The sequence below is a fragment of the Camellia sinensis genome, chromosome 4 (assembly GCF_055761805.1).
Source record: "Camellia sinensis isolate YWXY chromosome 4, ASM5576180v1, whole genome shotgun sequence".
Classification (NCBI taxonomy): Eukaryota; Viridiplantae; Streptophyta; class Magnoliopsida; order Ericales; family Theaceae; genus Camellia; species Camellia sinensis.
This window is the reverse complement of record NC_138964.1, coordinates 212747539-212771618: the sequence shown is the minus strand read 5'-3', so window position 1 is coordinate 212771618 and position 24080 is coordinate 212747539. Positions and strand designations below refer to the sequence as shown.

At 38.4% G+C, this 24080-nt stretch overlaps 1 protein-coding gene and 1 long non-coding RNA gene across 2 annotated transcripts; both read right to left on the bottom strand.

Annotated features, from left to right (window-relative positions):
• Positions 1-3504: 3504 nt before the first annotated feature.
• LOC114307507 (uncharacterized) lies at positions 3505-6044 on the bottom strand. The gene is made up of 2 exons (XR_003645140.2): positions 5871-6044; positions 3505-3778 (listed from the first exon to the last, which is right to left on the bottom strand). It is a non-coding gene; the product is annotated as an uncharacterized LOC114307507 (long non-coding RNA).
• Positions 6045-7600: 1556 nt separating this feature from the next.
• Positions 7601-7951, bottom strand: LOC145824429 (protein FAR1-RELATED SEQUENCE 1-like). The gene has a single exon (XM_082924085.1). It carries the CDS (start codon positions 7949-7951, stop codon positions 7601-7603), a length of 351 nt encoding a protein of 116 aa, XP_082780211.1.
• Between the last annotated feature and the right edge of the window lie 16129 nt (positions 7952-24080).

The following is a 24080-nucleotide window of genomic DNA, read 5'->3' as shown; positions in this document are numbered from 1 at the left end:
TTATGAGGCATCCAAACTTCAAAACCTCCTGCCAAATATTCCAAAAACTATATCAACCATTCTAAATCATCCAAACAAAATTCTAAAAGCCTTTAATTTCAATTCTCAAAACAAAAACTAGAAAGTGGATCCAATGTCACTTTTGTGGAGGCGGTTGGGAATAAATAGAAAAATAAAAAAAACTCTCATTTCTAAATTCGATCTCCATTGGATTATGCCCCGCTAGATTAAGTGATATTCCCTAAAAAAAAGAAAGAAAAGACAATTCATTAGAATAAATTTTGCAGACTAAATTACATTACAAATATATATATATATATATATATTACTTACTCGAGAACTTTGTGGACTATGTGATGCTTGGAAAGACAGAGGTTGTGATTGTGGATACCTTGGTAAGTATAGATTAGTATTACATGTGAGAAGATTATACCCATAATTTATCAATTGTGGCCAATAGAGACACCCAATATCCTACTCCACAAAACACCGTGAAAAGTAAATACACTAGTACAACGTAGTCTAAAAAAATAAACAAATAACATAAAACAAGAACTAACCTATGGTTGGCTTAAAGATGAATTTTAAACATTTGTGATATTGCTTGATTGACGAATAGTCTAAATAAGTTGTAAAATTTATCAATACATTACACAATTTATAAAAAAATAATAATAAATAAATAACATAAAACAATAGCTAACCTGTGGTTGGCTTGAAGATGAATTTTGAACATTTGTAGTGTTGCTTAATTGACCAACAGTCTAAAGAAGTTCAAAAAATTATCAATACTTTACACAATTTATAAAAATAACTGCATGTCATTTGAAATTTCAAAAGTACGTAGATAATACCTTACTAAGGCGAGTAGGTTGTGAAATAACTTTTGTCTTCTTATTCATCATCTCAAGACAAGGTTTTAATCTATCTCTCCCTTTGTGTCATGACCCGAATCCGCCCCTATAGGTTAGGATCATAGCCGGCCAGTAATCATTAGATTACCTACGGCCTCAGATGAAAAACAAATTTTACATAATCATATGGGGCCAAAAGCGGAAGCTGTCACGACCCAAACCCGTCCCTATGGGTTTAGCGCCGTAACCGGCCAGTAATCCGAGATTACCGAAGGCCTGCCTAACAGTAATACAGTAATACAGAGTACAGGGGCTGGCGGAAGCCAATACAGTAAATAAACAATGTCCAATGAGCTGTGACAGTCTGTATGCCAAAAAGACTTTTCATTCAAATCTATATACAGTCGGACAAAACAGTATGCACATATATACAATCATTCAGCTCAGGGACCTAATCCCTACTAAACAGTACCGTACAGCAAACAAAACAGTTACAGAGACTAAAGGGGGAAATTAAAAACACCCCTAAGCCGTAGCTTGACAGGCTCGGAACCTCGCAGTGAGGCACAGTGGTTGGCTTGACAAAACTGGAGCTTACCCCAACGCTTCTAACCACGGTCTGGTGCCTGTACACCTACATATATATATGAGCAGTGAGCTAAAACCCAGTGAATAACACAATGCGTAAAGGGGTTAAGAATGAATGTCCTTACAGTAATGAAAACAGTTCATTAAATCAGTATTTCAGTCGTTCAGTCGATACAGTCATATGTGATACATCCATTAGCATAACAGTACAGTAAACAGTAGGCCTTAAAAGACCGAACAGTAAATGATGGCCATCAATCAGTAACAGTAGTGGTTCCAACAAGGGAACCGACAGAGATCTCTGTAACAGTAACAGTAAACAGTAATTGCTAAGGATGCCACAATACAGTTCAGAATATAGGACATACATTCATTCAATTAACAGTATCAGTTCAGAAAACAGTACAGTTCAATTGTTCAGAAGATAATCATTTTGAACATATCTTTACACAGTTGTTACTCACAGAGTTCTGGGCTACAGTAAGGCTAGAGCGTCTCCTCGGAAAGCCAACCCTACACAGTTACAGATTGAACACACACTAAGTTACACAGTTGGGAAAGATAATAACTAAATCCCTAATTTGTCTCGGTGTGTATATCCTCGTTAAGATGCCTTAAACTAGGCCTAATAATGCCTAGGATGAGATGAGGATGCAAAGATGCACTTTAAAAACATTTTCAGAAAACAGGGGTCACGCTTTAGCGTAGGTTACTCCGCTCGAGCGGACATGCAGACAAAGGTTTCCGCTCGAGCGTAGACTTACCCGCTCGAGCGTTCTGCAAAACAGTCAAAAGTGCTGGATAGGTGAAAATCACGCTCGATTGGGCGCTCGACACCCGCTCGAGCATGAGACACAATGTCCCGCTCGAGCGTCAATTATTCCGCTTGAGCGGACTGCAAAACAGAACAAAATGCTGGGAGCACGATTTCTACGCTCGAGCGTCAGTCACCCCGCTCGAGCGTGAGTCCAAATTCTGGAAATTCCAGATTTGAACCTCAAGCTCAAAACCAAGTTTTAAACCATAAATTTCGATCCTCTTGGGCCAATTTTCCAGAAAACATCCCAAAACTCATACTTTAACATGATTCAAAGCTTAATTTGTAAAATCAAAGCCCAAGGGTGTTTCAAATAAATCCAATTCAAACCAATTTCCATGAATATGAAGAACATGCAAACATGCATGAATTTAAATCATTTCAAAGCTTTACATACAAGCTCAAATGAGCTAACTCTTACAAAAACAAGATGAAAACATGGACTTAACGTAACCATGAGCATGCATGAGACAATTCTCCATGGAATCAACTCAAAATTCAACAATTCAAACATGCATGCATGGAATGAGCTCCAATCCAACATTAATGAACCAATTCTTGACTTAGCTCTTTAAACTACCATGATCCATGCTAGAAGGAACTTAAATACACCATAAGAAGGATGAAATTCATACCTAGGTTCCTCAATTACAAGTCTAGAGGCTCAATTATGCACTTAAGCTTTCGATTCTTCAAGATTCAATCCAAATCTCTATGTTGAATTCACTATTCTCACTATCACTCTCTCTTGGTCGGCTAGCAAGGACAAGGGGCTGAGGAAATGTTTTGTTTGAGTGAAATAAGGGGATGTCCTAGGTAGTGGCCACTAAGGATGGCAAAATTGTGAATAAGTAGAACAATGCAATTTAACAATATTTAATCTAATTTAATCATACCTAATCAGTTTTCAGATAAATATGCTATAAATTCACATAAATCACGATGATTATAAAACACTAATCGGTTTCCGGTTCGGCCACTAATAAGGCCTTCAATTAGCAGTTTAAACACAAAGACACGAACAGATAATCAAATAACCAAATAGATAGAATTACAATAAAACAGGCATACTCAGTTAATTCAGTTTCAATTTCAGTCAGTCAGTTCAGTAGTTTATTCAGTTCACTTATCAGTCATAATCAGTTTCAGTTTAACGGTAATCAATGGTTATTCGGTAAACCGTGATGAGGGTTGTTACAGAAGCAAAAGATAATAATTGTCCAATGAACTTGTGCATAAATGGAATGAACAAAAATATTTCTTATATTAATAACTCACACTAAACGTACCCACATAAAAGACATTCTATGTCTAGATCCATGTAATACCATAATTATACAAAACCATAGCTTATATACAAATAAGGTCAAACATGACCATCAAAAGAAGACAAAATGGGTCAAAACAATAGTTTTGAAAACTAAGGCCTTGTTCATGAGGCATGTCATGGTTGACTCCACAAACTTGACTTCCTCTCATATCTTTCACTGAGGTTGGGTTTGGACATCTCTTTGCTCACCTACACACATATAAATGAGAGTGAGCGATAGCCTAGTGAATAATATCAAACTAAAGAAGTTACATGAATGAAATTCGTAACAGACATATCTAACGGCCTTAGACCCATTCACACTTTTATCTAATACATCAAATGGCCTCAAGCCCAAACATATCAAATGGCCTCAGGCCTAATTCGCTCTTGTCAAACAACCTTCGACCCAATCATTCATTTCAGACGGCCTTTGGCCCAATCATTCATGTCAGACTATCATTATTGTCAGACGGCCTTTGGCCCAATCATTCATGTCAAACTATCATTCATGTCATACGGCCTTTGGCCCAATCATTCATGTCAGACGGCCTTTGGCCCAATCATTCATGTCAGACTATCATTTATGTCAGACGGCCTTTGGCCCAATCATTCATGTCAAACATATTTATGTGTGTTTCATACTTATGATCATGATCGCATTTGTATTCACTTAGTCTTAAGCAAAAGACTGACATTTAGAATACTCATTCTTAATTCAAACATACAAATCCATAAGGCATGTACAGAAGTAACGTTTGGGAAAACAACATACTTGAACATATCTTTACTAAGATATTACTCATAGTATTCTACCGGTGGATTTGTCTCTGTGCTCGACCCTACACAATTCATAACACATATTTGGTCACAAACAATTCAATCCATTCTTTAATCTATTTATTTCTCTTAGGCTTCTTTCTTTACCCTTTAGGTCATTTATAAAGCCCAATGTATGCCTAAGAGTGCTTAGAAATGAAAGAGAACGGAAAACAAAACACAAATGTCTGCAAAAGTTCTGGAAGCCAACATTTCACGCTTGAGCGGTGATTTTCCCCGCTCGAGCGAACATGTCGAATTCTGGAATTTCCAGAATTGCATTTGAAGCTCAAACTTAGCATTCAAAGGGTCTAAAACTCATGTTCTTGATACAACGTCATGGAAATCTTTATACAATATGAGGATATAAGAAAATTGAGTCTAATTTATCCAAAATCACAATTCAATTCCCAAATTATTTCACATTTTTCTTGACAACCCATACCAACTTCATATCTTCAAAACTCATGCAAATTAATTTCCATATCATTTTGGAATATACATGCATGTGAAATATAGGTTTCACTTTTAACTTAAATAGTATAATTGATGATCAACTTCATGAAATTCAACATTATCATGCTTACTTGTGCCAAATAGCCTTCAATTCATTATGAAATGCATGTTTGTACTCAAATATGGAAATTCATGACAATCCTTTACATGCTTGTGCATACAAACTTTAAGTTCATCAAATTCAACTCAATTTATGTTTTTCATATCAAACCCAATTCCAGACTCACAAATTCTAAAATATGAATTAAACTTTCAAAATATAATCTCAAAACTTGGGTTCATACATGACTTGTCTAGAAACACACAAACTCTTAATTAATCAAAAAAGCATTATCAATTTTAGATCATTTACATCAAAACTCTTTTAATTTAAAAATTGGACTCATTTGTTCATGAACTCAAAATTTTCCAAAGCTTAGTTCTTATTTCATCAAAATATGAAATCAATTTCAAGAAATTTATGATGTATGTAAATTTACATCTCATATATATATCAAAGTTTCCAATCCCAAGTTCAATTGAAGAATTATAATTATTTCCATATTGATTAACCTTAACCATGTTCATGAATTAATTCTTTAATTTCCCCAAATTACATGCATGTGAAAATAAGACTCAAATCCATATAAGATATGCAAAATCAAACCCAAAATAATTAATTTCTAAGTTTATTCCATAAATTTGAACATATCCCCATTGCATGAATCAAATCTTCAAATAATCCTTATTGCATGTAATTTATGGGACTCAATTCAAGCTTGATTCCCAAAATTAAACTCATACATAACAAATTTAAAGGACCATAACTCATATTTTTCAATCTAACTTGATTGACCATGCAAGACCCAATTTTTATCAATTTATATAATTGATCTTCAAATCTTTATTTTTAATCCTCTCAAAATCCACCTTGAATCAATGTTTGTCTAGATTAATTAAACAAAACTAGGAGGATGGAATTCCTTACCTTATAATGAATTTGGTTGAGTTTTCCCCTTTTCCTTTTCTTCTTCTTTTTCTTTCTTTCTTTCTTCCTTTCTCACGGTTTTGCACCAGCAAATTAACTACATTGTATGTATAAGTAATGAAGCTCTCTCTCTCTTCTCTCGCTCTGCTAAATGTTTTGGGTCAAATGAATTACATCTACCCATTAAGTTCACCAGCACATAAAACACGCACACACAACTTCTCTAAGTGTATTCATACTCCACACGTGCACATTGACTGAAGCTACCAGCACAACATTCACAATCAGATTTCTTTGTACACCCACCTAAATTTTTCAGTACACCTACACCCACAAATTTTAGTTTGTTCCATAATGCAATTTATGCTTAGGATTAATTTAATTAAGCAACACTTAGCCTAAAACAAATCTTGATTAGCATATAATTAAATTAATCATAACTAATCACAAATCACACATAATTTAATCAGTCTAATTTGACTTCCAATATAGCCCAATTAATTATATTTGATTTTGTCACTCTGAATCAGATTTTTAATCAAACTCCCAAAAGGCTCCAAATATTAAATTAAATTCATTATCATCATCAATTTTGGTTTCCCAAACTATTTAGACCTTCAATTTCTAATCAGACTCCAAATTTCCGTCAATAAATTACATATTCAAATTTGACACCCCATAAATAAATTTAATTCGTAATAATCACCATTCTCAATCCTCATAATTTAATTAACATAATTAACTCAAATTCGGACCCTTAAAATAAATCTTCAATAGAATCATACACAAATCGGATTCCACAATTCTCATAAATCCCAAATTAAATCAGGATAGTGACTGAGAGGGTAATTTATGATCTGGAGTTGGGCCGAGATATCGACCGAGCAAGTTGAGGGCCCAACGGTGCATAGGTCCGAGACGATCGACTTTTTACCCAAAGTGGGCTGCCAGAATTTGGGCCGGGCAGAGTACGGGCTGAGTGTCACCCTGGACCGGACAGAAACTGCTCGGTAAGGCAGTGCTCGGTCGGACCAGGGTGCCCGGTCCGAGGATGGCCAAAGCCGGATTGACCGAGTGACCGGCGCCCAGGAAGGCATGGACAACCGAGGAAGTTGAGTGGCCGGTGCCCGGAAAGGCATGGTCAGCCGAGGAGACTGTATGGTCGGCAGGAAGGCCGATCGAAGTATCCGAGCTAGGCTCGGCCGGGATGCCGCTTAGCCCGGTCCTCCGTGTGTCTATCCGGTTAGGCGCTTGAGGTATGAAGCATGGTATGACCGAGGAAGGGCAGCTCGGCTGCCGAGCTCCAGCTGTGCTGACAGGCAGTTAAGAGCAGGTGATGAATGGCATGGTTTATGCTGACAGATGGGATAGCAGAGCCACGGGTCAGGAGATGACAGGGAGTGGATATGGGGCTCAGAAGGTATATAAGCATGTCTGCGCCCCCCATACGCGACACACGAACACATCTGTAAGGATTTCTTACACTCAAACACTCTCTCCCTTCTCTCTATTCCCTCTAAGGTGTGTGCTAACTTGACCGTCGGAGGGTTTTTCCGGCCACACACCGCCGGGTAGCTCACCGTTATTTGCTCACAGGTGATCGGATATCGACGGAGCTTGGAAGAAAGGAATACGGGCACGCCGGAATATTTGCTCCCCGTACAGCGACTAATTAAAATCCCAAATCTCCTTAATTAACCAAATATAAAATATTATATGTGGCGGAGTTGTCACACTTTGTGTCTAATATCTTTCTTCTGTATGCCCTTAACTTGTGCAAAGTTGGGGTCATCAACATCTAATTCTTTGGTACCAAAATTTCCAACTCCCTTCATCATATTATTCACTTTTACACACAATTCCTTAATCCCTTCATCAACCAATTGATGGGCAGGTTTATGCACAAATGCTTGAGTTGCTAGTTTCACCATTCTTAGACAAAGATCTCTATAACGTGCTAATATTAATAACTTCGGATCATCCTCATCCACTATAACATTTTCCTCTTCAACTTGACAATTTTTTGCATCCGATCTCCATCGACCTAATATATACCTTTCGGGAATTTCCATGACATTCATTCTATCAAGTGCTTTGATTATGACTACGTAAAATTCCAAAGTTCTCAAATTTCTTACAAGTATAATGTATTTTTCAACAGGTTTTTTCTACCCTCTACAATGGCCCTGTTTGGTAGAGCTGTGGGAAAGTGCTTATAGCTTATGCCTTAATAGCTTATAGCTTATAACTATGAACATAAGCCAATTTCTGACTTATAAATTAAGCTTATCCTGCCCCACTCAAAGAATAAGCTGATTTTTTACTTACAAAAAGTTATAAGCTGCATTGTTAAGCTAAATCAAACACATCAAAATAGCTTAAATTAAGCTGAAAGCTGAAATAAGCTGAAAAAAAGATGTATCAAACAGGGCCAATATACTCTTCATCATTACCTACAAGCCAATCACACACTTAACTTCTCCTTCTAACTCATGGAATTGGTTCACTTGACAACAAAGGGACGTATCCAACTCATAATGAAATAAGTCAAAGATAGGGGGGTGTACAAACTCGTAACCTGGATTAAAGTTAGAGACTTTTTCAATTTCATTCTTGGCAACTTTTGTCTAAAATCATATATTGCAGAAATTTCCTCATACTGTTTATCTACAACAATTCGATTGAAGTGAGTAAACAATTGAACAATATTATGATCACTTTTCAAATATCCCCTTAATGTTCCATTTAGATTTTCACTAAGTTGCGTGCTTCGCATTCCTCCAGTAAATACCCACTTCATATACACATGCGCCCACTGCTCTCTTTTTCTCCAAGTTCTGTTCATCCACTCATTCTTTTGCAAGTTGTATTTATCAATCAAAGAATTCCAAACTTCAATTAATTCATGCTCATTCTCGTAGTCGTAAATGCAAGCTTTTAAATCACAAATGTTATGTCATTTTTTATTGAGTTATGACAATTTATGATTAAAAAATTAAATTCATATTTTGTAGTAAGGTTATACTTTTTTTTATTGAAACTTTTTTTAGACCACAAAATGCATAACATTATTACAAAAATGCAGAACATTGTTATAAAAAAAAATTTATGAATTACAAATTATCGTAACTCTTTAAAAAATTTATATAATATTTATGCAAAAATACATAACATGTACAAAACAAATTACATAATAAAGAAATTTTCTTATAATATACAATTGTGTTTCTCAATCCATTCACAGAAAACAAACCAAACCAATGGCGGAGGCAAATAGGGCCCAGGAGGGTCATGTGCCCCATTTGGGTTTTGGGATTTTTTTTTTTTTAACTTAAAGAAAATATTTTAAATAAAAAATTTTATGAAAATATTATTTAAAATGAAATGTCAATGGCATTTTTAAAATTATGAGAATAATAATGGTTATTTTGATTGAAAATAAAGAGACTATGATAAGTCATATTATTATTTATGAAAATTTCAATATAATGGTGATGTCTATCATTATTGACATACAAACATAATTAATTTCAATGAAGATATGAAATTTATTGGATTGTTAGTTACATTTGATATGTGGAGTTTATCCTCAATGTGTTTCTTTTCATTCATAACTAAAATGACTACTATATAAATTATAATCAAGCAACACATCTTCAATAATAATAATAATATCTAATATCAGAATGAGTCATAACTAACCATTAATTGATATATAGTTGTGTGGGTGAAAATCTGACCACACTGCCCGTTTAGTGATCAGCTGGAGAGCACAAGCAGAATAGATGGCTTAAGTAACCTGAAACAGAAAGAAAAAGCTCCGGCGGTGGTTCTTCCACCCGGGGGCACTCCGACGATCAAGTCAGTATATCTCTCAAAGATAATCAAGTACTAAACTGAATACTAAAAGCATAAATTGCATACCTTAGACCCACGGGGGTGCCTCTCTTTTATAATATACTTAATCCAAGTCCCACTAGAAGTATGACTTCTATGAACTCTAATTCACTGTTTACTCTGGACTCTTTTAAGTGATAAAGATAAACTCCTTGAGAATTTTATCCTTATCTTCGTTCAGTCCCCTTTGTGCCTTAGGACTCTTGCCCCTTATCTCGGATTCCGATATCTTCGGAGATGACCTCGGCTTCTCCGAGATTACCTCGGCTTAACTACCAGGGCACGTGGCACCTCGGCTGATACGTCGGCGTCACCATGCCACGTGTTGGTATCCAGAAAATATATCCCCACAACTGCCCCCTAGGTTCTATTACCTCGGCATTCTGGGGTGATGGAACCTATTCCAAAATTTTGTCACTTCTTTTCTGAGTAATGGCTCAAAAACTATTTAGCCAAGATTATCTACTTTCAGCCGACGTGTTCTCTTCGGAGAACAAGGCTTCGGTCGTACTCTCCCACGCGCATGAGCTGTCATGCATATCTAACTGTTTCTTTTACGTGTTTTGTCTTCATTGGAGCGTGTCAGTGACGCGCCTGAAGCTGTCTGTTCGTTCGTCTGCGCCGTCTGACGCGTGCGTTACCCTAGGCGTAATGATTGCCCTAATTTTGCCGCCGTTTCACATTTTTGACAAAACTTTTCTTTTGCCTCTATCTTTTCTTCACTTTTTCATTCCGTCTTCTTGCTCTTTCTCTCCCTGAAAGCTCATTCTTCTTCGAATCTGCCATCGCTTCAATCTCTCTTTTGGAACTGCTCTTAATCCCTCATTCTTGCAAAGCCTTCTTTGCTGTTGCAACTGGTTTCTGGGTTCGGCGAGCATTGCCTCGGCTTCATTTGTCCTGGTAAGACCCTTTCCTTTAATTCTTTCATTCTCTTTATGTGCCTTTGTCTGTCTGTTGCCATTACTGATCTTGTTCGAGGTCTTGGATTTATTCGTATCTTGAATTTGTGGCTATACTTTGGACTTCTATGCTTTTTTCATCATTCTCTTTACCGCTGTTCTTGATTTGTTTCTGTATCTCTATTGTTTCTGAGAACTATACCTCTATTCTTGAATCTGAAACTTCGTCTTTGTTTTCTCTTTTTTGTGTCTGCCCCAGATCTGTGCCCTCGATCTTTATCTTCATACTTCATATATTTTGGATTTGTCTGTAGAACCCTTAATCTTTAGGGAAACCTGAAAAACGCCCATCTTCTGAAACATATTCCTCTTAGTTTAAGCCGACATAATGGGTATGTGGAGGCATAGGGTAAATACCCCAACAAAACTTGAATACTTTAGGCGAGAATTCTCTATCCCAGCCGACGTTCATCTTAAGCTGGCTGGGGATAATGATACCATCGTGCCCACAGACCATACAATGCCTTTTCCAATAGTTGCTTTTACCGAATGTGGACTTCGGCTTCCACTTGATCCCCTTTTTCGTCAAGTTCTCCATTTCTATAAGCTGAACCCCATGCAACTTACTATCAATTCCTATAGGGTAATTAACGGTATTATTGCCTTAGCTAGGCAAGAAAACCTTAGAATCACCCTAGCCGACCTTCAATATTGTTATACCATGTGCCCTCTTGATCTGAAGGATAGGGGTTTTGTTTATTACCTTAAGCCGAGATCCACTCAGTACAAAATTATAGCCGACCTCCCAGACTCCAACAAGGGGGCTGGAGATGATTTTCTCATTGCTTCTGGAAATTGGGAATTTGGCCCAGATGAAGATGTCCACCTCTACCCTCTTCCTCGAACAATTACAGAGGGCAAGAGTAAGAGTCCTGAGTCAATACTTAGTTGTTTTTATTTAAGACTTTAATACTTTTTGTTTCTGACGTCTGTTTCTTTGCAGATCTCCATCAGCCACCGAAAAATTTTCGTCAATCCTTCTTCCCAGGAACAGATCTGAAAACACTTCTTGGCCTTCCAATCCATAAACGAAAAGCCCCAAAACTTCATCCCTACATACAAATCCACCTTACCCGACGTCCCAAGGAAAAGGAAGAAGAGTCTTTCTCCACCCACAGCCACAACCTTAACTGCTTCTACATCCCGAACAGATCAAGAGTCCACATCTGACCCAGCCGATCTTCCATCAACTTCGGCCCCCTACTTAATACCAATTCCTAAACGTAAACGTCGAAGAAGGCTTGTAAAGATTGCCGAGATGGTTCGTCCAAGGCCTGTCGTTCAAGACCTTCTCGCCGATCTTCCAACTGACGCCGAAGCCGTACCAACACAATCAATGCTCCCACCCAAACCTAAGAGAGTTAAAAAGGCTCAGCCTAAGGCCAGGGCTACAGATGCCGAGGCTGAGGATGTTCTGCCAATTTCTAAATTAGCAGAAAGCAAAAAATCAGCCTCTACTTCAACCAAGAGGTCTGCTGAGGGCCAACCCTCAGGGTCCACACAATCGAAGAAGGCGAGGTCATCGTCCGCGATGACCTCGGCTTCAAAGAAGCCCGATGTCCCCTAGGCCCCTGATCTATCCCTGGAGGATAGGCCCATTATGGCTAGTGAAAGTGCTGACGACATTAATGTTGTTGTCGCCCTTAGCACTGCTCTTCTTCTACCAAATGACTTGGAGCGAAATGGAAAGCTTAGTGAGTATGAAAATTACACTCTTATGCTCCAACACTCCGCTCAAGTAAGTATTTCTGTTTGTATTTGTGTTTTTTCCTTCTGTTTCTTTCTGAGAAAATTTTCTGATACTTCTGTTTTCATTCAGGCTATCCAACACGCCCATTCATTTTCAATGCAATCCTTTGAAAATCGTCAAAGATTGGTTGATATGAAGAGGGAAGCATCTTCAATGAAGAGAGAGATAAGGGCCCTTGAAGCAAAAATGAAAAAACTGGAGGATCAGGCCGAGGCTGCAACGAAAGTTCAAACTTTAGCTCTTGAGAAGGCCGAAGCTGCTGAGGCCGTTAGAAAAGTTGCTGAGGCCGAGAAAAGAGAGGCCGAGGTTCAGAAGGCCCAAGCGGAGAAAGAACTCCAGCAAGCTCTGGCCACCAAAGAGGCCGAAATCAAAGAGGCCGATGAAAAGGCCTACGCTCAAGGTATGGCCGACGTCGCAGAAGACTACAAGCTTCAAGTCAGGCAGGCATGCAACAGGGGATTTTCCCTTGGTTGGATGTCCTTGATAAAGAAGCTTGATCTTCCTGCTGACTCGCCATTGCGTCAGGCCGACGCTATTCCTTTACCCTTTCCTCCACCTCCTCCTGAAGGTGAATCAGAGTCTGAGGCCGATGCCGTGGATGAAAATGAAGAAAAAGATGATGGGGAGGCCTTGGTGAGAAGACCTAAGGGTGCTACCGAAGCCAAGTCTCCTCCTCCTGCTGAGCAGGTTATGGACTTAACTTTGGATGAGGAGGGTGATGAGGCCAAGGAGGCAACTAGGGAAACTGATACTGGGGAGCTATCGTCCAATCTTCTCCTGATAGAAAGAAGTGTTGAGGAATCATTAGCCGAGATTGATGCCGAGATACAAGCGAAAAAAGTGGCCGACGAGGTTCCTCCAGAATCGTCCGAGGTCCCAGTTCCTGCAGTGGCTAACATTGAAGAAGCTTGACAAAATTGCCTTTTGTATTTTTTCCTTCTTTTTCTGTACTTTGCACTTTGTACTTTTTTACTTTCTGGATAATGCAAAAACTCTTTCTTTTGGCCGACGTTGTTTCTTCAATATGTAGCTGCAACAGTTCTTTCTCTGGATGTTTTGATCTTGTGATATTCTGTTGACTGCTTCTGCACAGTCTTGTGCTTAGAAAAAATCTTTTGCATGTTGCTTCCTTTGTGCAATCTTCTCGGGGTTACATACCTCGGGTATAACCATAAAACTTTTACTTTGGCAAGAAACTGTCCTGCAATATTTTCATAAATTTCAACAAGTATAGAACATATAATTCGGAGTGTAAACTTTTGCAAGTTTCTTCTTAAGTTTCAACAAGTTTTAAACGGTTATCTTAGTCTTACCTACTTGTAAATTGCTACAAATTTCAACAAGTAATGAGCAATATACTTAGCCTTTATTTTAACCTGTAACTTTCTGTGTACCTCAGCGGGTGATCGTATGTCGGCTTAACAAGTGTTAAGTATCTTCCCTAGGGTTTAAACAACCCACATATTGCTATGAGAACTTAAGCAATAACCTCGGCCTATCTTCGACTTGTAAATTGCTACAAATTTCAACAAGTGAAGATAAGGAATCAGCTTAATTCCAACTTGTAAATTGCTACAAATTTCAACAAGCGAATTAAGGAATAACATCGGCTTAACTTCAACTTGTAAATTGCTACAAATTTCAACAAGTGAAGATAAGGAATCAGCTTAATTCCAACTTGTAAATTACTACAAATTTCAACAAGTGAATTAAGGAATAACATCGGCTTAACTTCAACTTGTAAATTGCTACAAATTTCAACAAGTGAAGATAAGGAATCAGCTTAATTCCAACTTGTAAATTGCTACAAATTTCAACAAGTGAATTAAGGAATAACATCGGCTTAACTTCAACTTGTAAATTGCTACAAATTTCAACAAGTGAAGATAAGGAATCAGCTTAATTCCAACTTGTAAATTGCTACAAATTTCAACAAGTGAATTAAGGAATAACATCGGCTTAACTTCAACTTGTAAATTGCTACAAATTTCAACAAGTGAAGATAAGGAATCAGCTTAATTCCAACTTGTAAATTGCTACAAATTTCAACAAGTGAATTAAGGAATGATCTCGGCTTAACTTTGCCTGAGTTTGATATGTCTTCAATAAACATCCATGCATAACTTTATCGATCGAACATGTTGAAAGGATTCTGAAAAGACTTTATTGATAATATCGGCCAAACAATGATGTTTATCTAATGATAGAAAAATTTCAAATTACAAGTATTCCAAGGTCTGGGCAATGCTTTGCCCTCATTGTCCTCAAGCCGATATGCTCCATTGCCTAATACTGAAGTAACTCTGTAGGGTCCTTCCCAGTTTGGGCCAAGTTTGCCCTCCCTGGGATCCTTCTTGTTCCCGACGACTTTTCTTAGGACTAGGTCGCCAACTTGAAAATCTCTTGGATTAACCTTCTTGTTGTAAGCTCTGGCAAGCTGTTGCTGGTATACTGCGAGCTGAATTGCAGCTTTCTCTCTTCGTTCTTCCAATAAATCCAGGTCTCGGGCTAAGAGTATGTCGTTGGTGCCATTCTCTACTCCCTGGGTTCTGATCCCTGGGATGCCGATCTCTAATGGGATGACTGCTTCTGTGCCATAGGCCATGGCAAAGGGGGATTCTCCTGTTGATCTTCTCGGCGTAGTCCGATACGCCCAAAGTACGTTGGGCAACTCGTCCACCCACTTTCCTTTTGCTGCCTGGAGCCTCTTCTTTATTCCATCCAGGATTACTTTGTTGGATGCCTCTGCTTGCCCATTGCTTTGAGGAAAACTTGGTGTTGAGAAATAATTCTTGATCTTGAATTTTGCACAAAAGTTTTTGATAAGTTTGCTGTCGAACTGTGTTCCGTTGTCGGCAACTATTGCTCTTGGAATCCCAAATCTTGTGATAATGTCCTTCCATATAAAATTCTTGACGTCCACATCTCGGATTTTGGCAAGAGGTTCTGCCTCTATCCATTTTGTGAAGTAGTCTGTTGCTACCAGCAAGTATTTTCTCTGCCCAGTTGCCTGGGGAAGTTGTCCAACCAGATCCATGCCCCATTGGGCAAACGACCAAGGGCTGGATACTGGGTTTAGGTCGGCAGCTGGCTGATGTATCAAAGGTGCAAACTTTTGACATTGTTCACACTTCTTTACATAGGCTTCGGCATCCTTTTGCATGTAGGGCCACCAATACCCCTGGGTAATGGCCCTGTGGGCTAACGATCTGCCCCCAGCATGGCTTCCACAGATTCCTTCATGAATCTCGTAAAGAAAATCTTCAACCTGCAAAGGGTGTACGCACCTTAAAAGTGGTCCAGTGAACGACCTTCTGTAGAGATGACCTTCCGCTGTTAGACTGAATCTGGCCGATTTCAGCCTTATTTTATGTGCTTCTTTGTGGTCTTCTGGCAGCTTCCCCTCTTTTAGGAATGCAATGATTGCATCCATCCAGCTTGGTCCAAAGCCCACGCACATTGCTTCTTGTTCGGTGCTCTGTTTATCTATGCTCGGGGCCGACATGTAGTCGATCATAATTGTCCTTGTTTTTCCTGTTTGAACTGAGCTGGCCAGGTTGGCTAATGTTGTCATCTCGGCTAACTTGGAGTAATCTGCAGTTCTGGAATAGGGCTGCCAGTCGGATGACTTCCTTTGCATATGCCGACATTCTTTCGTCTCTGGCTGCAAATTCTCCTGTTGACTGGTTAACAATCAGTTGTGAATCACAAAAAACAATTACCTCGTTTGCCTCTGCTGCTGCTGCTAGCTTTAGCCCTGCAATTAATGCTTCATATTCTGCTTCATTATTAGAGGCTTTGAACCCCAGACGGATGGACTGTTCTATAATTTCTCCATCTGGAGATATCAGCAGTACTCCTGCTCCTGCTCCCTGGCGGTTTGAACTTCCATCGACAAATAGTCTGAATGAATCGCCGATGTAGATGCTGCATGGTCTGAGCTTTTCTTTCTCTTGCTTTTTTGTCTGGGATTCTTTTTGCTTGTCAGGGCGGTGCTCATCTTCGCTTGACGGAGCCCGAGGTGTGATGGCTTCAGGTGTGAGTTCTGCGACGAAGTCGGCCAAAACTTGGCCCTTTATTGCTGTTCTTGGCCTAAATTCTAGGTCAAACTGGCCTAGTGTTACTGCCCATTTTGCTATCCTTCCTGTTAAGTCTCCTTGATGTAATAAGGACTTCAGCGGGTGCTCTGTTAGGACCATAATTTTGTGTGCCTGAAAGTAATGGCTCAATTTCTTTGAAGCCATTACCAAGGCTAGCATTAATTTTTCCAGTGGTAGGTATCTTGTTTCTGCGTTAGCCAGAGTCTTACTTACATAGTAGACAGCCTTCTGCTCCCCTTTTTCCTCACGGATTAGTACTGCGCTGACTGCGTGCTCAGAGACTGCTAAGTACAAAAACAATTCCTCCCCTGGAATTGGGTTAGAAAGGACCGGGGTTGTGGTCAAGTATTTTTTTAGGTCGGCTAAGGCAGCTTCACATTCTTCTGTCCATAGGAAGTCTGTGGCTTTTTTCACCAGGTTAAAGAAGGGTCTGCACTTGTCTGAGCTTCTGCTGATGAATCGGTTTAAGGCTGCGGCCCTTCCAGTGAGCACTTGAACTTGCTTTGCCGATGTCGGACTCTGTAGTTCCAGGATGGCCTTGATTTGGTCTGGGCTGGCCTCAATGCCTTTTCTTGTTACCAGATATCCTAGAAATTTACCTGACCCAACTCCGAAGGCACACTTCGAGGCGTTGAGTCGGAGCCGATATCTTTTGAGTATGTCAAAGATCTCTTTTAGGTCGGCAAGATGACCTTCTGATTTCTTGGTCTTTACGACCATGTCATCGATGTAAACTTCTACCGTTTTACCAATTAGATGTTTAAACATCTTTGTCACTAACCTCTGATAGGTTGCTCCTGCGTTTTTCAGCCCAAAAGGCATTACCTTGTAACAGTACAGGCCTTTCGGGGTGATGAACGCGGTCTTCTCCTCATCTGGTGGGTACATAGCAATCTGGTGGTACCCTCTATATGCATCTAAAAAACTCATCCTTTCATGCCCCGAAGTGGCGTCTACCAGTTGGTTGATTTTGGGCAGAGGAAAGCTGTCTTTGGGGCAAGCTTTGTTGAGGTTGGTAAAGTCTACACAAACCCTCCACTTGCCATTCTTCTTTTTTACTACTACTGTGTTGGACAGCCATGTTGGGTACTGAACTTCTCGGATGGCTCTGGCTTCAAGGAGTCTGTCTACCTCTTCTTCTACTGCTTCGACGTGCATTAGCGTCGGCCTTCTGGCTCGTTGAATCACAGGTTTTGCCGATCTGTCGACATTCAGACTGTGGCAGGTGACCTCGGGGTCAATGCCAGGCATTTCATAAGGTGTCCAGGCGAACACCTCTATGTTTGCCCTTAAAAAATCTTCCAGTTCTTTTTCCTCTTCTCTAGCTAAGCCTGAGCCGAGAAGAAAAAATCGTTCTTCATCGCCGTCCTAGACGAGGATTTTCTTTAGCGCCTCTTCGCTTTTCTCGGTTGGTTCCTTCCCGACGTCTTCTAGGACTTCCATGTCCTCATCTTCAACTTCTGCTTTCTTTGGCTCCCGTATACTACAGGTGGATTTTATTGCTGCCATGGAGCAAGTTTTGGCTTGTAGTTGATCCCCTCTAACTTCTTCAATCCCATTCTCTGTTGGGAATCGGAGTAGTTGATGCAACGTCGAGGGAACTGCCCCCATTGCATGCAACCACGGCCTTCCCAAGATGATGTTGTATGGTGAGGGTGTGTCAATTACCAGGAATTCCGTCCTGATCTTCTTAGTGCCGGCTTGTACTTCTAAGCTTGTTGCACCTAGTGGCCATGTCGGTGTTCCGTTAAAGCCGACCATCGGGCTGCTTGATTGTTCTAGGTCATCGGGGTGAAGGCCTAGCTCTTTGTAACATCTGACATACATGATGTCACAGGAGCTGCCTTGATCTATTAGGATGCGTTTTACTTGGCACTCCCCAACCTGGAGGGATACTACCAAGGCATCATTATGCGGATGTTGGACCAGTTCTAGGTCGGCTTCAGTAAAGGCTATCATTGGCCCTTGGCATTCTTCTGGCCGATGTCTCTTTTCCCCGACTTGATAGATATGCTGTAAATGTCTTACCCTCTGGGTTTCTCCTCTGACTTCATTTTCGTTGACCCTTGAGTGGATCATATTAACCACCCTCGGTTCTCCTGCTTGTGGTAGCTGTGCTGGGGGAGGGGGTGCCGCTGGTGCTTGAGGCAACCTTGCCTGTTCTTCCCTTGTTCTGGCCTCATCGACCAGGTCCCTCAGAAGGTCTTGTCTTACTAGGTCTTCCAAGTGTGCTTTTAAGGCTCTGCAACCTTGAGTTGGATGCCCTCCTTCATTGTGGTAGGCACAACGTCTACCAACGTTCCTTCCCATGAATTCCCCTGGTGCTCTTGCTGGAGCCCTGAAATAAGGTTGATTTCGAATCCGATCCAAGATTTTATGGATTGGGATCCGGAATACTGTGGTTACCGCCTGTTTATTTCTTAATTCTATTTCTTGTTTGGTCGGCCCATTGTTGACTCGGCCTCGCTTTGGCGAGCCGTTTCCCTTTTCTTGTTTCACCTCTTTGTTTCCCGATGTATCTTCTTCGGCCCTGGCGTATTTCTCAATTCTTGCCATGAGTTCTTCCATGCTTTTTGGCAATGTTTTTGCCAAAGACTTCCGTAGAGGGCAGTCATCTTTCAGGCCGTTCTTAAAGGACACGACTGCTACTTCCTGGTTGCATTCGGGTATTCGGTTGAACACCTCGTAGTACCTCTTCGCATAGGCCCTGAGGCCTTCTTCTTTGGTGATTCGTAGAGCCATCAAAGCATCAACCCTCAGGGGTTGTAGCTTGTTGGTCACGAATCTGGCCACAAACATCTCGGCCAAGCCTTCCCATGTCTTTATGCTTCCTTTTGGTAACTTATGGAACCAATCAGATGCAATTTTCCCAAATGACGAGGGGAATACTTTGCAGAGCAACGGCTCGTTCCCGCTATATAGTGCCATTGAATTTAGGTATAGCCCAACATGAAAGTTTGGATCTGACTTACCATCATAGATTTGAAACCTCGGCATACTGAATCTCTTGGGCGGTTCGAATTTGTCCAGTTCCACCGAGAAGGCTGTCTTCGATTTTACTGGGGAGTTTACCTCGGCTTCTACATTCTGTTGCCTCCTCTTGAGGTAGTCCCTTAAGTCTTCTTTGCTCCTCCCTGGAGCTCGGCTGTCTTTAGATTTTAGTCTTTTTGGTACACTGCTTTCGGCCTCGTGGTGGGTCCGTTTGGACCTTTCTTCATGGGTTGTGTCAAAGTGGAGTACTTGCCCCTGAACATGTCGATGTTCTTTGGGGTCTGGATTCTTCATGTGGTGTGTCGTTCGAGACTCTTCTTGCCTCGGCTTTTCCCGTCCGACTTCCCTGGAAGGCCGATGAGAATGCCTTCCGCTCCTGGTATGCTGAGGGACCTCGGGGATTGTTTTTCTTCCACCCTTCTGGGTGTTTGTTGCTGGCATCGGCGTATCTTGCAGCGGGTATGGTGGCTGCATAACATTATTCTGCATCATGAAGTTGACGACTGACTGAAGGTCTGACAACTTGTTCGCCAGCTCTTTTACTTCCTCATCCTTCCGTAGGCACCTGTCCCTCCATACCTGGAGGTTATCTTCATTGTAGTACTTCCCTTGGTTTTCTCTTTTTGACGTGTCGCCTTCTGGGATGACGTCGTTCTCTCTGTGGCCCTAGCCACGGGCTTCTGAATTGTGGTTGTTTCCTTCAATGTCAAGTTCTGTTGGTCTGTTACTCCCAGAAGGAGCGTCATCCCCAATATTTTCCTGCTGTCCGTTACTGGCCATCTATTCTTCCTTCGTTCCCACAGACGGCGCCAAATTGTGTGGGTGAAAATTTGACCACACTGCCCGTTTAGTGATCAGCTGGAGAGCACAAGCAGAATAGATGGCTTAAGTAACCTGAAACAGAAAGAAAAAGCTCCGGCGGTGGTTCTTCCACCCGGGGGCACTCCGACGATCAAGTCAGTATATCTCTCAAAGATAATCAAGTACTAAACTGAATACTCAAAGCATAAATTGCATACCTTAGACCCACGGGGGTGCTTCTCTTTTATAATATACTTAATCCAAGTCCCACTAGAAGTATGACTTCTATGAACTCTAATTCACTATTTACTCTGGACTCTTTTAAATGATAAAGATAAACTCCTTGAGAATTTTATCCTTATCTTGGTTCAGTCCCCTTTGTGCCTTAGGACTCTTGCCCCTTATCTCGGATTCCGATATCTTCGGAGATGACCTCGGCTTCTCTGAGATTACCTCGGCTTAACTACCAGGGCACGTGGCACCTCGGCTGACACGTCGGCGTCACCATGCCACGTGTTGGTATTCAGAAAATATATCCCCACAATAGTCATAACCAAAATAACAACCACAAAAAGTTATAACTAAATTATACCTAACACTATAATGTGTCATAATTAAAGACCACGAAAATCATAATTGCGACATATGATAGATACTTTTTTGTGGTATATTGTATAAAATTTCTCTACTAAAACATATCATTTCTATCTCAACTTATCTTCTTTTTTAATTTTCCAATCCACCTATAAAATAGTTACTTCCAAATATTTGTATAAAATTTAATCTCAAATTCTTTAATTTAAAATTCACATTTATTCAAATGAATTCTTAATATTTAAGTTTAGTAATATCTCATTGTTGTTTATTATGAAAAATAAAAATAAAAATAAAAATTAATGTTGTCATTAATTTGTGTCCCATTTTCACTGAATTCTTGGATACGCCACTGAACTAAACCATTATACTTGTTGAACCATTAGACTAACACATTGTACAAAATAAAATACAAACATATATACATATACATATATATAGAGAGAGAGAGAGAGATACACATACCAATTTGTTGAACAATAATGGTCTGTAAACCCGGAAAAAGGACGGTGAAGCAAAGACAAAGAACATTATTCAATTTGTTTGAGTGAAGATAAAAATGTATAAAATAAATAAATAAATAACTAATTTTTCTACTCCATGTAAAACAAAGACTTTTGCTTGGGACAAAGAAGATGTAAAGCAAAAACCATTGCTTGACAGCGGCAGCTAGATGTTATAATAAAATAAGAATTATTGAAACTCTTACAACAAAAAACAAAACAAAATAAAAAAAAGAAGAGAAAAACGGTGCCGTTTCATTGGCACAGTAGGCACCACAGCAAATGAGGCACCGCAGGGACCTCGTTTCCTTTCTTCTCATCCTACTTATGTAACAAAATCTATACAAATTCATTAGCTTTGAATTATAGATTTGGAAAGAGACCTTCTAAAAAAAACAGATTGGAAAGAAATTTTAAAAATGAAAACAAATTTTAATTTTAATTTTATTTATATTTATATTTATATTTATCTCACATTTTTCTTTTTTATTTTTAAATTTCTAGCTGATTATATCATCCAAACCTAGATTTAAAAAAACCTAATCTACTTCTAATTGAGAGAGACAGAGAGAGAGAGGGGCAAATTGTTGTTAGGTATTTCAAATAATTTATTAAATTTTTTATTAAACCTCTCACATAGGTATGGGATCCACACACATTTGAATTTGTATAAATTTCACATCTAGACGAGAGGTTTGACAAAAAATTTAATACATTATTTGAAATTCATACTAATATTTTCCTTCTTGGAGTCCAACGGGCTTTTCTTTTTCTTTTTTATTTTATTTATTAAAAAAGACAACGACAAAGCTCTGGCCCACTTTCCGATGTCTCCGTCGCAATTTGGCAGGCTCTGAGTTTTGGGCCTGGTTTGAGCTATGAAGCCCATAAAATGTATTTACTAACTTTTCATCAAACTTTTTAAATTTTTAAAATTTAAATTTAGAAATTTAGAAAAATATCAATTTTGAAATTTAAATTTTTATACCACTAAAATATAGGAATCAATTCACTTTTTTTCATAAAATTTTTCCCTTGATGTTTCATTTTTTAAATAATTTTTATTGGTTAGCTTTATTCTCTTATAATGTGATTGATAATCTATTTTAAGAACTTACTTCTCCCACAAAAATATTATATAAGTTTTTTTTATGATAGTGTAAGTCAATACTATAAAGGATCCAAAACTCATTTCAAACATTGATGTTATGGTTGGTTCATGATTTTGGGTAGAAATTTTGAAAGGAAAAATGAAAAAGTGTGCGAAATTAGATAAAATATAGTTATATTTTATTCATATTTCATCTATATTTTCTTTTCTCTTTCTAAATTTCTATCCAAATTCATGATACACAGTTTTGAATTAGTATTACTTTTAAAATTGTGTACTACAAACTTTTATCACATATGTCTCTTTATATAATAATGATTGAAATTTATTTTATAATTTTATGTTAGAGTCAAAGAAAATATGCAGGCTTTAAAATTTTAGAGTACAAATTTTGTGTTAGAATTTATTCAAATGTAATTCTATTAATATTTATAATTTTTTTATTGATTGATAAAATGCACAGTAAACATTAAGATTTATTTTATTTTATTTTATTTTATTTTATGATATTGAGTTATTAAAATATGATGTATCATAGGTTTAAACCAAGAATTGTTGGGAAAAAAATTGACTCGAACGAGATTTTTCAGACTAATTTTTAATATTTAAATCAATATTGGAACTCCCAAACTAGTTTATACAAGTTACAAACCGATAAAGACAATTTTTAATGATTAAGTGAAAGTCACATTAGCATAAATATTGAATCGAGTAACTTCTAGGTCACTTTTAATGTTTAATCCAACACCACAAAGTTAATTTTAATCCATTTTCACGTAAGAGTAATGACATACGATGATTTATAATTTTGAGTAAATAAATTTTTAGGCTTTACAAAAGAAGAAAAAATTAGTATATTAACAAATGTAATTTACTACTATCATATGGTAAATTAAAATTACAAAACTTATAAGAGGAAATGTATTTATATTTTATCGCAAATATAATTTTTGTAATTTATTCTTTAATTTTTACCAATTAAATTATGACATGATTTTTTTATTAAAAACTTAGAACACACAATTAATGACATCAGAATAGAAATCTTCTCTTATGTATAACTATGATAAATATGAATAAAATTTAATTGATTATAAATTATTTTTACTACATATTTTAAATAAATTTTATATTATTAATCTAATTTATAAACTAATTTTTGATTATTTATGTATACCTGTGCATAGTATGGATACTACGGTAGTACTATCTTACGAGGATAGGGGTGGAGGATTAACAGTCTGTTTTTGACTTTTAACTCATTTTAAGTCACATCGGACTTGTTTGGTTTAGTTTTCAGAAATAAATTTTGGAGAAAATTTTCTAAAATTTTGTTCGGTTTAGTGATTTTGGAAAAAAAAAAATTTCAAAATCACTTTTTATTTCATACACATCAATCAATCATTTTGTCTCTCTCCTCTCTCATTCTCAATCATTTTTTCTCTCACACACATCTATTCAACTACAACAAAATATCAAATCATTCCAAACTCTCATACTCCAA

Excerpts from the sequence above, each read along its gene's own strand:
- LOC145824429 (XM_082924085.1), bottom strand. The coding sequence starts at position 7,951 with ATGAATGTCATGGAAATTCCCGAAAGGTATATATTAGGTCGATGGAGA.